This window comes from Delphinus delphis, chromosome 16 (assembly GCF_949987515.2).
Source record: "Delphinus delphis chromosome 16, mDelDel1.2, whole genome shotgun sequence".
Classification (NCBI taxonomy): Eukaryota; Metazoa; Chordata; class Mammalia; order Artiodactyla; family Delphinidae; genus Delphinus; species Delphinus delphis.
In genome coordinates this window covers 9,160,087-9,175,386 of record NC_082698.1, presented here as the reverse complement: position 1 = coordinate 9,175,386, position 15,300 = coordinate 9,160,087, and the positions used below count along the sequence as shown (strand labels likewise).

Sequence of the window (15,300 nt, the reverse complement as noted above, 5' to 3'; positions counted from 1 at the left end):
TGCTTCGGGTCCCACCCCCACCCCCTCCCGCGGAGTCCAAAAGGGATACTTTCCCCCGAGAGCACTCAGTCAGGAGAGCGTGCTAATTGCTCCTGTGGAGCGGGGCGCCTCATCGCCATGCCTTGGACATTGGAGGGCATGGTCCAGCTCACGGCCGGCTCTCAGAAAAGACCTATTACTCCCCCAGGCAGTGGAGAGTCTCAGACCCCACATTCCCTGATGTGAGTGACAGGTCACTAGAGCAACCCTGACTGTAGACACTTTCTCTCTAATCCTGCTGTGCTTTCCCTTCAGGCTGGTGGACGCCCACAGCTCCTACCGAAGGTAAGCCTCACTTGGATCCTGCAAAACACTCCACTCATGAGGCCTGGGTGCAATTCCTGACTCTTGGTTTGAGCCTCTGAGCTCAGCACCTCATCTAATGTGGAGGGTTCCTTTCGCGTGCCAGAGTTGTGGAGAACCTTCACCTCCCAGTTGTGGCATACATTACTCAGAATGCTTTGGTTGCCAAGTGGCAGGATCCCAACTCACACTCTCTTGAGTTCGGGGTGGGACTGGGGGCCGCAATGGCTTCCATAGGTCAGAGGTAGGACGGTCTTGAGGTAGAGCTGGATCCAGAAGTTCCAGTACAGCTTTTCCCCTGCACTTTTCTTACCCCTATTGTCTCATGTTTACGGACTTCACTGTCAGCTTTCTTCCTGCCAAGGGACAGTTGTCAGCCTCAGGTGTACATCCCGGGAGGGGAGATAGTCTTTTTTTTCTAGCTCTTCAGCTGACAAACCCTGGAAAGACTCTGAACAGCCTGCTACCTATAGATGCCTTCTTCGTAATGAAGTCCATGGGCTCTGATGATTTTCAGTGTGTGCACGGCTTGGTCAAGAGTCAGCACAATTTGGGGGTTAAAAAATGACATGAGTGAGTGCTCAGCAGAAAAGTAGTCTTCAAAATAACCTTGGGCCTGATGGAGTGGGTTCCCATGTGGGAGTGAAGATCTGAAGGTGGCTCCTTGGAGGGGTCTGGGAAGCTGTCTCTGCTGGGCTCCTGCTACAGGGGCTCAAGTTCATCCCAGTGGTCCCTGGGGATTCAGGCTGTGGGCTTCCCCTCTTCCCACCTCCTTCCCAAGCCTGGGATCAGCCACTGAATTGCTGGGCCTTGTGGGGAACCCATCAGAAAATTTGCGTTCCTCTGTCCACAGCCAAGGGTTCTATCAATGAGCCCCATGGGCATATGTGATGATGACCGGGCTCAGTCAGGTCCTCCGGAAGGAAAACATTACCGTGAACTCAGAAGTCTTTCCCTGGAAGGATTCTGAATCGCGTTCGGTCCTCAGGACCTGTTCGTCCGGAAGACACAGGAGAGTGCATTTTCCCGTCTCCTTCCAGGAACTGAATCAGGATTGGCCCTGAGGCTGGTGAATGGAGGTGACAGGTGTGAGGGCCGGGTCGAGGTCCTGTACCGAGGCTCCTGGGGCACCGTGTGTGATGACAGCTGGGACACCAACGACGCCGACGTGGTCTGCAGGCAGCTGGGCTGTGGCTGGGCCACGTTGGCCCCTGGAAGTGCCCGGTACGGTCAGGGCTCAGGGCCGATCGTCCTAGACGACGTGCGCTGCATGGGGCACGAGAGCTACCTGTGGAGCTGCCCTCACAATGGCTGGAACACACACAACTGTGGACACAGCGAGGACGCCGGTGTCGTCTGCTCAGGTTGGTCTCACAGAAGCTGGGTGTCCCTCTCTGGGGGTGTGGTTTCCTTCTTTCACTCTGATCCCCTCTCAAAGCATTGTCTACACTTCTCGCTTCCTTACATCACCTTGTCTCTCTGCTAAGAATTAGTATGAGCTCTTTGACAAGATGCCAGGCATGTAGCTGGTGAATTGGAGCAAAGAACCAAACTGATAGTGACTTGAAGCCCTTTTTCTCCATATGCCACAGTGCAAGGCAGAGGCAAGAGAGGCTAGTTCTGTCACGAGGTCTCTGAATGGAGGTCATGGCCTAGGAATGCAGGTGGCCCAGGGATTGGTTCCTGCGTCCTACACGGTAGCCCCTGCAGGGAACTGGGATGCACTGTCTGGGCAGCAGGTCTGCCGTGCGCAGGGCAGTGGCCCCTGTGTGGCCTGCCGGCCACAGCCTTGTCACCACCTACAGACAAGCCTGACAGATCTCACACGGGTTTTGGACTTTGAACTTGACGCCTCAGTGTTGCTGCCTCAGCGGGCCCATAAATGCTGTGTGGCTGATGACTGGTTTGAGTCCACTCGGTCATCTAGACACAGACCTAATCAGCTTAACACAGGAAATAAGGGATGCTGGGCTGCCTGGACCTCTCAGGAGGAGCCTCTTTGGGGGGTGAGGATGGCAGAGGTCCCACCCTGCGTGGCAGGGCTCAGGCATGGACTGAGCGTGTCACCTGCTCAGCGCCGTCCCCCTTTGCCCCTGTGGTGCCCCTTCTGTGCAAGGTGTCTGATCTGCCTTCTCTCTCTCCCAGATGCCAGGCCCCAGTCCACGCTCCTGCCAGGTGAGTCCTGTGCCTCTTGACTCCGGGCTGTGCCCTCCGTCCCCACCCACCTCCACAGACTCCAGCCAGGAGCCCCAGGCGGGGCGAGTGGACGTTTGCCCCCTCTCAGTACCTGCCCTGGTCACTCTAGAGCGAGCAGACGCTTCCAGAGGAGCCATAGCACAAGGGTCCTCGGGTCTGACTCAGCGATTTAAGGGCATTGTGGCTACACAGTGTCTCCCCAGAGCTTTGGGTGACAGGGAGGCCTGTTCTGGGGTCATTTCTGCCTGAAAGCATTGTCTAGACCGAGAGTTATGTGTGCAGGGAGAACTGGGCTGTTTCGGGTCCCACCCCCACCGCGGAGTCCAAAAGGGATACTTTCCCCCGAGAGCACTCAGTCAGGAGAGCGTGCTAATTGCTCCTGTGGAGCGGGGCGCCTCATCGCCATGCCTTGGACATTGGAGGGCATGGTCCGGCTCACGGCCGGCTCTCAGAAAAGACCTATTCCTCCCCCAGGCAGTGGAGAGTCTCAGACCCCACATTCCCTGATATGAGTGACAGGTCACTAGAGCAACCCTGACTATAGACACCTTCTCTCTAATCCTGCTGTGCTTTCCCTTCAGGCTGGTGGACGCCCACAGCTCCTACCGAAGGTAAGCCTCACTTGGATCCTGCAAAACACTCCACTCATCAGGCCTGGGTGCAATTCCTGACTCTTGGTTTGAGCCTCTGAGCTCAGCACCTCATCTAATGTGGAGGGTTCCTTTCGCGTGCCAGAGTTGTGGAGACCCTTCACCTCCCAGTTGTGGCATACATTACTCAGAATGCTTTGGTTGCCAAGTGACAGGATCCCAACTCACACTGTCTTGAGTTGGGGGTGGGACTGGGGGCCGCAATGGCTTCCATAGGTCAGTGGTAGGACGGTCTTGAGGTAGAGCTGGATCCAGAAGTTCCAGTACAGCTTTTCCCCTGCACTTTTCTTACCCCTATTTTCTCATGTTTATGGACTTCTCTGTCGGCTTTCTTCCTGCCAAGGGACAGTTGTCAGCCTCAGGTGTACATCCCAGGAGGGGAGATAGTCTTTTTTTTCTAGCTCTTCAGCTGACAAGCCCTGGAAAGACTCTGAACAGCCTGCTACCTATAGATGCCTTCTTCGTAATGAAGTCCATGGGCTCTGATGATTTTTAGTGGGTGCACGGCTTGGTCAAGAGTCAGCACAATTTTGGTGTTAAAAAATGACATGAGTGAGTGCTCAGCAGAAAAGTAGTGTCTAGAATAACCTTGGGCCTGATGGAGTGGGTTCCCATGTGGGAGTGAACATCTGAAGGTGGCTCCTTGGCAGGGTCTGGGAAGCTGTCTCTGCTGGGCTCCTGCTACAGGGGCTCAAGTTCATCCCAGTGGTCCCTGGGGATTCAGGCTGTGGGCTTCCCCTCTTCCCACCTCCTTCCCAAGGCTGGGATCAGCCACTGAATTGCTGGGCCTTGTGGGGAACCCATCAGAGAACATGCGTTCCTCTGTCCACTGCCAAGGGTTCTATCAAACAGCCCCGTGGGGATAAATGATGATGACCGGGCTCAGTGAGGTCCTCCGGAAGGAAAACATTACCTTGAACTCAGAAGTCTTTCCCTGGAAGGATTCTGAATCGCGTTCGGTCCTTAGGACCTCTTCTTCCAGGAGACACAGGAGAGGGCATTTTCCCGTCTCCTTCCAGGAACTGATTCAGGATTGGCCCTGAGGCTGGTGAATGGAGGTGACAGGTGTGAGGGCCGGGTCGAGGTCCTGTACCGAGGCTCCTGGGGCACCGTGTGTGATGACAGCTGGGACACCAACGACGCCAATGTGGTCTGCAGGCAGCTGGGCTGTGGCTGGGCCACGTCGGCCCCTGGAAGTGCCCGGTACGGTCAGGGCTCAGGGCCGATCGTCCTAGACGACGTGCGCTGCATGGGGCACGAGAGCTACCTGTGGAGCTGCCCTCACAATGGCTGGAACACAAACAACTGTGGACACAGCGAGGACGCTGGTGTCGTCTGCTCAGGTTGGTCTCACATAAGCTGGGTGTCCCTCTCTCGGGGTGTGGTTTCCTTCTTTCACTCTGATCCCCTCTCAAAGCATTGTCTACACTTCTCGCTTCCTTACATCACCTTGTCTCTCTGCTAAGAATTAGTATGAGCTCTTTGACAAGATGCCAGGCATGTAGCTGGTGAATTGGAGCAAAGAACCAAACTGATAGTGACTTGAAGCCCTTTTTCTCCATATGCCACAGTGCAAGGCAGAGGCAAGAGAGGCTAGTTCTGTCACGAGGTCTCTGAATGGAGGTCATGGCCTAGGAATGCAGGTGGCCCAGGGATTGGTTCCTGCGTCCTGCACGGTAGCCCCTGCAGGGAACTGGGATGCACTGTCTGGGCAGCAGGTCTGCCGTGCGCAGGGCAGTGGCGCCTGTGTGGCCTGCCGGCCACAGCCTTGTCACCACCTACAGACAAGCCTGACAGATCTCACACGGGTTTTGGACTTTGAACTTGACGCCTCAGTGTTGCTGCCTCAGCGGGCCCATAAATGCTGTGTGGCTGATGACTGGTTTGGGTCCACTCGGTCATCTAGACACAGACCTAATCAGCTTAACACAGGAAATAAGGGATGCTGGGCTGCCTGGACCTCTCAGGAGGAGCCTCTTTGGGGGGTGAGGATGGCAGAGGTCCCACCCCACGTGGCAGGGCTCAGGCATGGACTGAGCGTGTCACCTGCTCAGCGCTGTCCCCCTTTGCCCCTGTGGTGCCCCTTCTGCGCAAGGTGTCTGATCTGCCTTCTCTCTCTCCCAGATGCCAGGCCCCAGTCCACGCGCCTGCCAGGTGAGTCCTGTGCCTCTTGACTCCGGGCTGTCCCCTCCGTCCCCACCCACCTCCACAGACTCCAGCCAGGAGCCCCAGGCGGGGCGAGTGGACGTTTGCCCCCTCTCAGTACCTGCCCTGGTCACTCTAGAGCGAGCAGACGCTTCCAGAGGAGCCATAGCACAAGGGTCCTCGGGTCTGACTCAGCGATTTAAGGACATTGTGGCTACACAGTGTCTCCCCAGAGCTTTGGGTGACAGGGAGGCCTGTTCTGGGGTCATTTCTGCCTGAAAGCATTGTCTAGACCGAGAGTTATGTGTGCAGGGAGAACTGGGCTGCTTCGGGTCCCACCCCCCCCCCCCCCCCCCCGCGGAGTCCGAAAGGGATACTTTCCCCCGAGAGCACTCAGTCAGGAGAGCGTGCTAATTGCTCCTGTGGAGCGGGGCGCCTCATCGCCATGCCTTGGACATTGGAGGGCATGGTCCGGCTCACGGCCGGCTCTCAGAAAAGACCTATTACTCCCCCAGGCAGTGGAGAGGCTCAGACCCCACATTCCCTGATGTGAGTGACAGGTCACTAGAGCAACCCTGACTGTAGACACCTTCTCTCTAATCCTGCTGTGCTTTCCCTTCAGGCTGGTGGACGCCCACAGCTCCTACCGAAGGTAAGCCTCACTTGGATCCTGCAAAACACTCCACTCATCAGGCCTGGGTGCTATTCCTGACTCTTGGTTTGAGCCTCTGAGCTCAGCACCTCATCTAATGTGGAGGGTTCCTTTCGCGTGCCAGAGTTGTGGAGAACCTTCACCTCCCAGTTGTGGCATACATTACTCAGAATGCTTTGGTTGCCAAGTGGCAGGATCCCAACTCACACTGCCTTGAGTTGGGGGTGGGACTGGGGGCCGCAATGGCTTCCATAGGTCAGTGGTAGGACGGTCTTTAGGTAGAGCTGGATCCAGAAGTTCCAGTACAGCTTTTCCCCTGCACTTTTCTTACCCCTATTGTCTCATGTTTATGGACTTCACTGTCAGCTTTCTTCCTGCCAAGGGACAGTTGTCAGCCTCAGGTGTACATCCCAGGAGGGGAGATAGTCTTTTTTTTCTAGCTCTTCAGCTGACAAGCCCTGGAAAGACTCTGAACAGCCTGCTACCTATAGATGCCTTCTTCGTAATGAAGTCCATGGGCTCTGATGATTTTCAGTGGGTGCACGGCTTGGTCAAGAGTCAGCACAATTTTGGGGTTAAAAAATGACATGAGTGAGTGCTCAGCAGAAAAGTAGTCTTCAGAATAACCTTGGGCCTGATGGAGTGGGTTCCCATGTGGGAGTGAACATCTGAAGGTGGCTCCTTGGCAGGGTCTGGGAAGCTGTCTCTGCTGGGCTCCTGCTACAGGGGCTCAAGTTCATCCCAGTGGTCCCTGGGGATTCAGGCTGTGGGCTTCCCCTCTTCCCACCTCCTTCCCAAGGCTGGGATCAGCCACTGAATTGCTGGGCCTTGTGGGGAACCCATCAGAGAACATGCGTTCCTCTGTCCACTGCCAAGGGTTCTATCAAACAGCCCCGTGGGGATAAATGATGATGACCGGGCTCAGTGAGGTCCTCCGGAAGGAAAACATTACCTTGAACTCAGAAGTCTTTCCCTGGAAGGATTCTGAATCGCGTTCGGTCCTTAGGACCTCTTCTTCCAGGAGACACAGGAGAGGGCATTTTCCCGTCTCCTTCCAGGAACTGATTCAGGATTGGCCCTGAGGCTGGTGAATGGAGGTGACAGGTGTGAGGGCCGGGTCGAGGTCCTGTACCGAGGCTCCTGGGGCACCGTGTGTGATGACAGCTGGGACACCAACGACGCCAATGTGGTCTGCAGGCAGCTGGGCTGTGGCTGGGCCACGTCGGCCCCTGGAAGTGCCCGGTACGGTCAGGGCTCAGGGCCGATCGTCCTAGACGACGTGCGCTGCATGGGGCACGAGAGCTACCTGTGGAGCTGCCCTCACAATGGCTGGAACACAAACAACTGTGGACACAGCGAGGACGCTGGTGTCGTCTGCTCAGGTTGGTCTCACATAAGCTGGGTGTCCCTCTCTCGGGGTGTGGTTTCCTTCTTTCACTCTGATCCCCTCTCAAAGCATTGTCTACACTTCTCGCTTCCTTACATCACCTTGTCTCTCTGCTAAGAATTAGTATGAGCTCTTTGACAAGATGCCAGGCATGTAGCTGGTGAATTGGAGCAAAGAACCAAACTGATAGTGACTTGAAGCCCTTTTTCTCCATATGCCACAGTGCAAGGCAGAGGCAAGAGAGGCTAGTTCTGTCACGAGGTCTCTGAATGGAGGTCATGGCCTAGGAATGCAGGTGGCCCAGGGATTGGTTCCTGCGTCCTGCACGGTAGCCCCTGCAGGGAACTGGGATGCACTGTCTGGGCAGCAGGTCTGCCGTGCGCAGGGCAGTGGCGCCTGTGTGGCCTGCCGGCCACAGCCTTGTCACCACCTACAGACAAGCCTGACAGATCTCACACGGGTTTTGGACTTTGAACTTGACGCCTCAGTGTTGCTGCCTCAGCGGGCCCATAAATGCTGTGTGGCTGATGACTGGTTTGGGTCCACTCGGTCATCTAGACACAGACCTAATCAGCTTAACACAGGAAATAAGGGATGCTGGGCTGCCTGGACCTCTCAGGAGGAGCCTCTTTGGGGGGTGAGGATGGCAGAGGTCCCACCCCACGTGGCAGGGCTCAGGCATGGACTGAGCGTGTCACCTGCTCAGCGCCGTCCCCCTTTGCCCCTGTGGTGCCCCTTCTGCGCAAGGTGTCTGATCTGCCTTCTCTCTCTCCCAGGTGCCAGGCCCCAGTCCACGCGCCTGCCAGGTGAGTCCTGTGCCTCTTGACTCCGGGCTGTCCCCTCCGTCCCCACCCACCTCCACAGACTCCAGCCAGGAGCCCCAGGCGGGGCGAGTGGACGTTTGCCCCCTCTCAGTACCTGCCCTGGTCACTCTAGAGCGAGCAGACGCTTCCAGAGGAGCCATAGCACAAGGGTCCTCGGGTCTGACTCAGCGATTTAAGGACATTGTGGCTACACAGTGTCTCCCCAGAGCTTTGGGTGACAGGGAGGCCTGTTCTGGGGTCATTTCTGCCTGAAAGCATTGTCTAGACCGAGAGTTATGTGTGCAGGGAGAACTGGGCTGCTTCGGGTCCCACCCCCCCCCCCCCCCCCGCGGAGTCCGAAAGGGATACTTTCCCCCGAGAGCACTCAGTCAGGAGAGCGTGCTAATTGCTCCTGTGGAGCGGGGCGCCTCATCGCCATGCCTTGGACATTGGAGGGCATGGTCCGGCTCACGGCCGGCTCTCAGAAAAGACCTATTACTCCCCCAGGCAGTGGAGAGGCTCAGACCCCACATTCCCTGATATGAGTGACAGGTCACTAGAGCAACCCTGACTATAGACACCTTCTCTCTAATCCTGCTGTGCTTTCCCTTCAGGCTGGTGGACGCCCACAGCTCCTACCGAAGGTAAGCCTCACTTGGATCCTGCAAAACACTCCACTCATCAGGCCTGGGTGCTATTCCTGACTCTTGGTTTGAGCCTCTGAGCTCAGCACCTCATCTAATGTGGAGGGTTCCTTTCGCGTGCCAGAGTTGTGGAGAACCTTCACCTCCCAGTTGTGGCATACATTACTCAGAATGCTTTGGTTGCCAAGTGGCAGGATCCCAACTCACACTGCCTTGAGTTGGGGGTGGGACTGGGGGCCGCAATGGCTTCCATAGGTCAGTGGTAGGACGGTCTTTAGGTAGAGCTGGATCCAGAAGTTCCAGTACAGCTTTTCCCCTGCACTTTTCTTACCCCTATTGTCTCATGTTTATGGACTTCACTGTCAGCTTTCTTCCTGCCAAGGGACAGTTGTCAGCCTCAGGTGTACATCCCAGGAGGGGAGATAGTCTTTTTTTTCTAGCTCTTCAGCTGACAAGCCCTGGAAAGACTCTGAACAGCCTGCTACCTATAGATGCCTTCTTCGTAATGAAGTCCATGGGCTCTGATGATTTTTAGTGGGTGCACGGCTTGGTCAAGAGTCAGCACAATTTTGGGGTTAAAAAATGACATGAGTGAGTGCTCAGCAGAAAAGTAGTCTTCAGAATAACCTTGGGCCTGATGGAGTGGGTTCCCATGTGGGAGTGAACATCTGACGGTGGGTCCTTGGCGGGGTCTGGAAGCTGTCTCTGCTGGACTCCTTCTACAGGGGCTCAAGTTCATCCCAGTGGTCCCTGGGGATTCAGGCTGTGGGCTTCCCCTCTTCCCACCTCCTTCCCAAGCCTGGGATCAGCCACTGAATTGCTGGGCCTTGTGGGGAACCCATCAGAAAATTTGCGTTCCTCTGTCCACAGCCAAGGGTTCTATCAATGAGCCCCATGGGCATATGTGATGATGACCGGGCTCAGTCAGGTCCTCCGGAAGGAAAACATTACCGTGAACTCAGAAGTCTTTCCCTGGAAGGATTCTGAATCGCGTTCGGTCCTCAGGACCTGTTCGTCCGGAAGACACAGGAGAGTGCATTTTCCCGTCTCCTTCCAGGAACTGAATCAGGATTGGCCCTGAGGCTGGTGAATGGAGGTGACAGGTGTGAGGGCCGGGTCGAGGTCCTGTACCGAGGCTCCTGGGGCACCGTGTGTGATGACAGCTGGGACACCAACGACGCCGACGTGGTCTGCAGGCAGCTGGGCTGTGGCTGGGCCACGTTGGCCCCTGGAAGTGCCCGGTACGGTCAGGGCTCAGGGCCGATCGTCCTAGACGACGTGCGCTGCATGGGGCACGAGAGCTACCTGTGGAGCTGCCCTCACAATGGCTGGAACACACACAACTGTGGACACAGCGAGGACGCCGGTGTCGTCTGCTCAGGTTGGTCTCACAGAAGCTGGGTGTCCCTCTCTGGGGGTGTGGTTTCCTTCTTTCACTCTGATCCCCTCTCAAAGCATTGTCTACACTTCTCGCTTCCTTACATCACCTTGTCTCTCTGCTAAGAATTAGTATGAGCTCTTTGACAAGATGCCAGGCATGTAGCTGGTGAATTGGAGCAAAGAACCAAACTGATAGTGACTTGAAGCCCTTTTTCTCCATATGCCACAGTGCAAGGCAGAGGCAAGAGAGGCTAGTTCTGTCACGAGGTCTCTGAATGGAGGTCATGGCCTAGGAATGCAGGTGGCCCAGGGATTGGTTCCTGCGTCCTACACGGTAGCCCCTGCAGGGAACTGGGATGCACTGTCTGGGCAGCAGGTCTGCCGTGCGCAGGGCAGTGGCCCCTGTGTGGCCTGCCGGCCACAGCCTTGTCACCACCTACAGACAAGCCTGACAGATCTCACACGGGTTTTGGACTTTGAACTTGACGCCTCAGTGTTGCTGCCTCAGCGGGCCCATAAATGCTGTGTGGCTGATGACTGGTTTGAGTCCACTCGGTCATCTAGACACAGACCTAATCAGCTTAACACAGGAAATAAGGGATGCTGGGCTGCCTGGACCTCTCAGGAGGAGCCTCTTTGGGGGGTGAGGATGGCAGAGGTCCCACCCTGCGTGGCAGGGCTCAGGCATGGACTGAGCGTGTCACCTGCTCAGCGCCGTCCCCCTTTGCCCCTGTGGTGCCCCTTCTGTGCAAGGTGTCTGATCTGCCTTCTCTCTCTCCCAGATGCCAGGCCCCAGTCCACGCTCCTGCCAGGTGAGTCCTGTGCCTCTTGACTCCGGGCTGTGCCCTCCGTCCCCACCCACCTCCACAGACTCCAGCCAGGAGCCCCAGGCGGGGCGAGTGGACGTTTGCCCCCTCTCAGTACCTGCCCTGGTCACTCTAGAGCGAGCAGACGCTTCCAGAGGAGCCATAGCACAAGGGTCCTCGGGTCTGACTCAGCGATTTAAGGGCATTGTGGCTACACAGTGTCTCCCCAGAGCTTTGGGTGACAGGGAGGCCTGTTCTGGGGTCATTTCTGCCTGAAAGCATTGTCTAGACCGAGAGTTATGTGTGCAGGGAGAACTGGGCTGTTTCGGGTCCCACCCCCACCGCGGAGTCCAAAAGGGATACTTTCCCCCGAGAGCACTCAGTCAGGAGAGCGTGCTAATTGCTCCTGTGGAGCGGGGCGCCTCATCGCCATGCCTTGGACATTGGAGGGCATGGTCCGGCTCACGGCCGGCTCTCAGAAAAGACCTATTCCTCCCCCAGGCAGTGGAGAGTCTCAGACCCCACATTCCCTGATATGAGTGACAGGTCACTAGAGCAACCCTGACTATAGACACCTTCTCTCTAATCCTGCTGTGCTTTCCCTTCAGGCTGGTGGACGCCCACAGCTCCTACCGAAGGTAAGCCTCACTTGGATCCTGCAAAACACTCCACTCATCAGGCCTGGGTGCAATTCCTGACTCTTGGTTTGAGCCTCTGAGCTCAGCACCTCATCTAATGTGGAGGGTTCCTTTCGCGTGCCAGAGTTGTGGAGACCCTTCACCTCCCAGTTGTGGCATACATTACTCAGAATGCTTTGGTTGCCAAGTGACAGGATCCCAACTCACACTGTCTTGAGTTGGGGGTGGGACTGGGGGCCGCAATGGCTTCCATAGGTCAGTGGTAGGACGGTCTTGAGGTAGAGCTGGATCCAGAAGTTCCAGTACAGCTTTTCCCCTGCACTTTTCTTACCCCTATTGTCTCATGTTTACGGACTTCACTGTCAGCTTTCTTCCTGCCAAGGGACAGTTGTCAGCCTCAGGTGTACATCCCAGGAGGGGAGATAGTCTTTTTTTTCTAGCTCTTCAGCTGACAAGCCCTGGAAAGACTCTGAACAGCCTGCTACCTATAGATGCCTTCTTCGTAATGAAGTCCATGGGCTCTGATGATTTTTAGTGGGTGCACGGCTTGGTCAAGAGTCAGCACAATTTTGGTGTTAAAAAATGACATGAGTGAGTGCTCAGCAGAAAAGTAGTGTCTAGAATAACCTTGGGCCTGATGGAGTGGGTTCCCATGTGGGAGTGAACATCTGAAGGTGGCTCCTTGGCGGGGTCTGGGAAGCTGTCTCTGCTGGGCTCCTGCTACAGGGGCTCAAGTTCATCCCAGTGGTCCCTGGGGATTCAGGCTGTGGGCTTCCCCTCTTCCCACCTCCTTCCCAAGGCTGGGATCAGCCACTGAATTGCTGGGCCTTGTGGGGAACCCATCAGAGAACATGCGTTCCTCTGTCCACTGCCAAGGGTTCTATCAAACAGCCCCGTGGGGATAAATGATGATGACCGGGCTCAGTGAGGTCCTCCGGAAGGAAAACATTACCTTGAACTCAGAAGTCTTTCCCTGGAAGGATTCTGAATCGCGTTCGGTCCTTAGGACCTCTTCTTCCAGGAGACACAGGAGAGGGCATTTTCCCGTCTCCTTCCAGGAACTGATTCAGGATTGGCCCTGAGGCTGGTGAATGGAGGTGACAGGTGTGAGGGCCGGGTCGAGGTCCTGTACCGAGGCTCCTGGGGCACCGTGTGTGATGACAGCTGGGACACCAACGACGCCAACGTGGTCTGCAGGCAGCTGGGCTGTGGCTGGGCCACGTCGGCCCCTGGAAGTGCCCGGTACGGTCAGGGCTCAGGGCCGATCGTCCTAGACGACGTGCGCTGCATGGGGCACGAGAGCTACCTGTGGAGCTGCCCTCACAATGGCTGGAACACACACAACTGTGGACACAGCGAGGACGCCGGTGTCGTCTGCTCAGGTTGGTCTCACAGAAGCTGGGTGTCCCTCTCTGGGGGTGTGGTTTCCTTCTTTCACTCTGATCCCCTCTCAAAGCATTGTCTACACTTCTCGCTTCCTTACATCACCTTGTCTCTCTGCTAAGAATTAGTATGAGCTCTTTGACAAGATGCCAGGCATGTAGCTGATGAATTGGAACAAAGAACCAACTGAAAGTGACTTGAAGCCCTTTTTCTCCAGCCACAGTGCAAGGCAGAGGCAAGAGAGGCTAGTTCTGTCACGAGGTCTCTGAATGGAGGTCATGGCCTAGGAATGCAGGTGGCCCAGGGATTGGTTCCTGCGTCCTGCACGGTAGCCCCTGCAGGGAACCGGGATGCACTGTCTGGGCAGCAGATCTGCCGTGCGCAGGGCAGTGGCCCCTGTGCGGCTGCCAGCCACAGCCTTGTCACCACCTACAGACAAGCCTGACAGATCTCACTCGGACTTTGGACTTTGAACTAGACGCCTCAGTGTTGCTGCCTCAGTGGGCCCATAAATGCTCTGAGGCTGATGTCTGCTTTGGGTCCACTCGGCCATCTAGACACAGAGCTAATCACCTTGACATTGGAAATAAGGGATGCTGGGCTGCCTGGACCTCTCAGGAGGAGCCTCTTTGGGGGGTGAGGATGGCAGAGGTCCCACCCCGCGTGGCAGGGCTCAGGCATGGACTGAGCGTGTCACCTGCTCAGCGCCGTCCCCCTTTGCCCCTGTGGTGCCCCTTCTGTGCAAGGTTTCTGATCTGCCTTCTCTCTCTCCCAGCTGCCAGGCCCCAGTCCACGCGCCTGCCAGGTGAGTCCCGTGCCTCTTGACTCCGGGCTGTCCCCTCCCTCCCAACTTACCTCCACAGACTCCAGCCAGGAGCCCCAGGCGGGGCAAGTGGACGTTTGCCCCCTCTCAGTACCTGCCCTGGTCACTCTAGAGCGAGCAGACGCTTCCAGAGGAGCCATAGCACAAGGGTCCTCGGGTCTGATTCAGCGATTTAAGGGCATTGTGGCTACATAGTGTCTCCCCAGAGCTTTGGGTGACAGGGAGGCCTGTTCTGGGGTCATTTCTGCCTGAAAGCATTGTCTAGACAGAGGGTTATGTGTGCAGGGAGAACGGGGGCTGTTACGGGTCCCGCCCCCCCGACGCAGAGTCCAAAAGGGATACTTTCCCCCGAGAGCACTCAGTCTGGAGAGCGTGCTAATTGCTCCTGTGGAGCGGGGCGCCTCGTCGCCATGCCTTGGACATTGGAGGGCATGGTCCGGCTCACGGCCGGCTCTCAGAAAAGACCTATTCCTCCCCCAGGCAGTGGAGAGTCTCAGACCCCACATTCCCTGATGTGAGTGACAGGTCACTAGAGCAACCCTGACTGTAGACACCTTCTCTCTAATCCTGCTGTGCTTTCCCTTCAGGCTGGTGGACGCCCACAGCTCCTACCGAAGGTAAGCCTCACTTGGATCCTGCAAAACACTCCACTCATCAGGCCTGGGTGCTATTCCTGACTCTTGGTTTGAGCCTCTGAGCTCAGCACCTCATCTAATGTGGAGGGTTCCTTTCGCGTGCCAGAGTTGTGGAGAACCTTCACCTCCCAGTTGTGGCATACATTACTCAGAATGCTTTGGTTGCCAAGTGGCAGGATCCCAACTCACACTGCCTTGAGTTGGGGGTGGGACTGGGGGCCGCAATGGCTTCCATAGGTCAGTGGTAGGACGGTCTTTAGGTAGAGCTGGATCCAGAAGTTCCAGTACAGCTTTTCCCCTGCACTTTTCTTACCCCTATTGTCTCATGTTTATGGACTTCACTGTCAGCTTTCTTCCTGCCAAGGGACAGTTGTCAGCCTCAGGTGTACATCCCAGGAGGGGAGATAGTCTTTTTTTTCTAGCTCTTCAGCTGACAAGCCCTGGAAAGACTCTGAACAGCCTGCTACCTATAGATGCCTTCTTCGTAATGAAGTCCATGGGCTCTGATGATTTTTAGTGGGTGCACGGCTTGGTCAAGAGTCAGCACAATTTTGGGGTTAAAAAATGACATGAGTGAGTGCTCAGCAGAAAAGTAGTCTTCAGAATAACCTTGGGCCTGATGGAGTGGGTTCCCATGTGGGAGTGAACATCTGACGGTGGGTCCTTGGCGGGGTCTGGAAGCTGTCTCTGCTGGACTCCTTCTACAGGGGCTCAAGTTCATCCCAGTGGTCCCTGGGGATTCAGGCTGTGGGCTTCCCCTCTTCCCACCTCCTTCCCAAGGCTGGGATCAGCCACTGAATTGCTGGGCCTTGTGGG

At 56.3% G+C, this 15,300-nt stretch overlaps 1 protein-coding gene across 2 annotated transcripts in view; it reads left to right on the top strand.

Annotated features, from left to right (window-relative positions):
- Positions 1–15,300, top strand: part of DMBT1 (deleted in malignant brain tumors 1) — a 64,017-nt gene that overhangs the window by 19,796 nt on the left and 28,921 nt on the right. The window contains exons 11-25 of one of the 2 annotated variants that reach the window (XM_060033907.1): positions 295–324; positions 1,383–1,706; positions 2,488–2,517; positions 3,120–3,149; positions 4,208–4,531; positions 5,738–5,740; positions 7,056–7,367; positions 8,149–8,178; positions 8,790–8,819; positions 9,877–10,200; positions 10,982–11,011; positions 11,614–11,643; positions 12,702–13,025; positions 13,802–13,831; positions 14,437–14,466. In XM_060033907.1, the coding sequence (XP_059889890.1) occupies positions 295–324; positions 1,383–1,706; positions 2,488–2,517; positions 3,120–3,149; positions 4,208–4,531; positions 5,738–5,740; positions 7,056–7,367; positions 8,149–8,178; positions 8,790–8,819; positions 9,877–10,200; positions 10,982–11,011; positions 11,614–11,643; positions 12,702–13,025; positions 13,802–13,831; positions 14,437–14,466 (1,881 nt within the window). Of the gene's footprint in view, positions 1–294; positions 325–1,382; positions 1,707–2,487; positions 2,518–3,119; positions 3,150–4,207; positions 4,532–5,737; positions 5,741–5,955; positions 5,986–7,055; positions 7,368–8,148; positions 8,179–8,789; positions 8,820–9,876; positions 10,201–10,981; positions 11,012–11,613; positions 11,644–12,701; positions 13,026–13,801; positions 13,832–14,436; positions 14,467–15,300 lie in introns of both variants that reach the window. The other variant, XM_060033906.1, reaches the window with a different exon arrangement.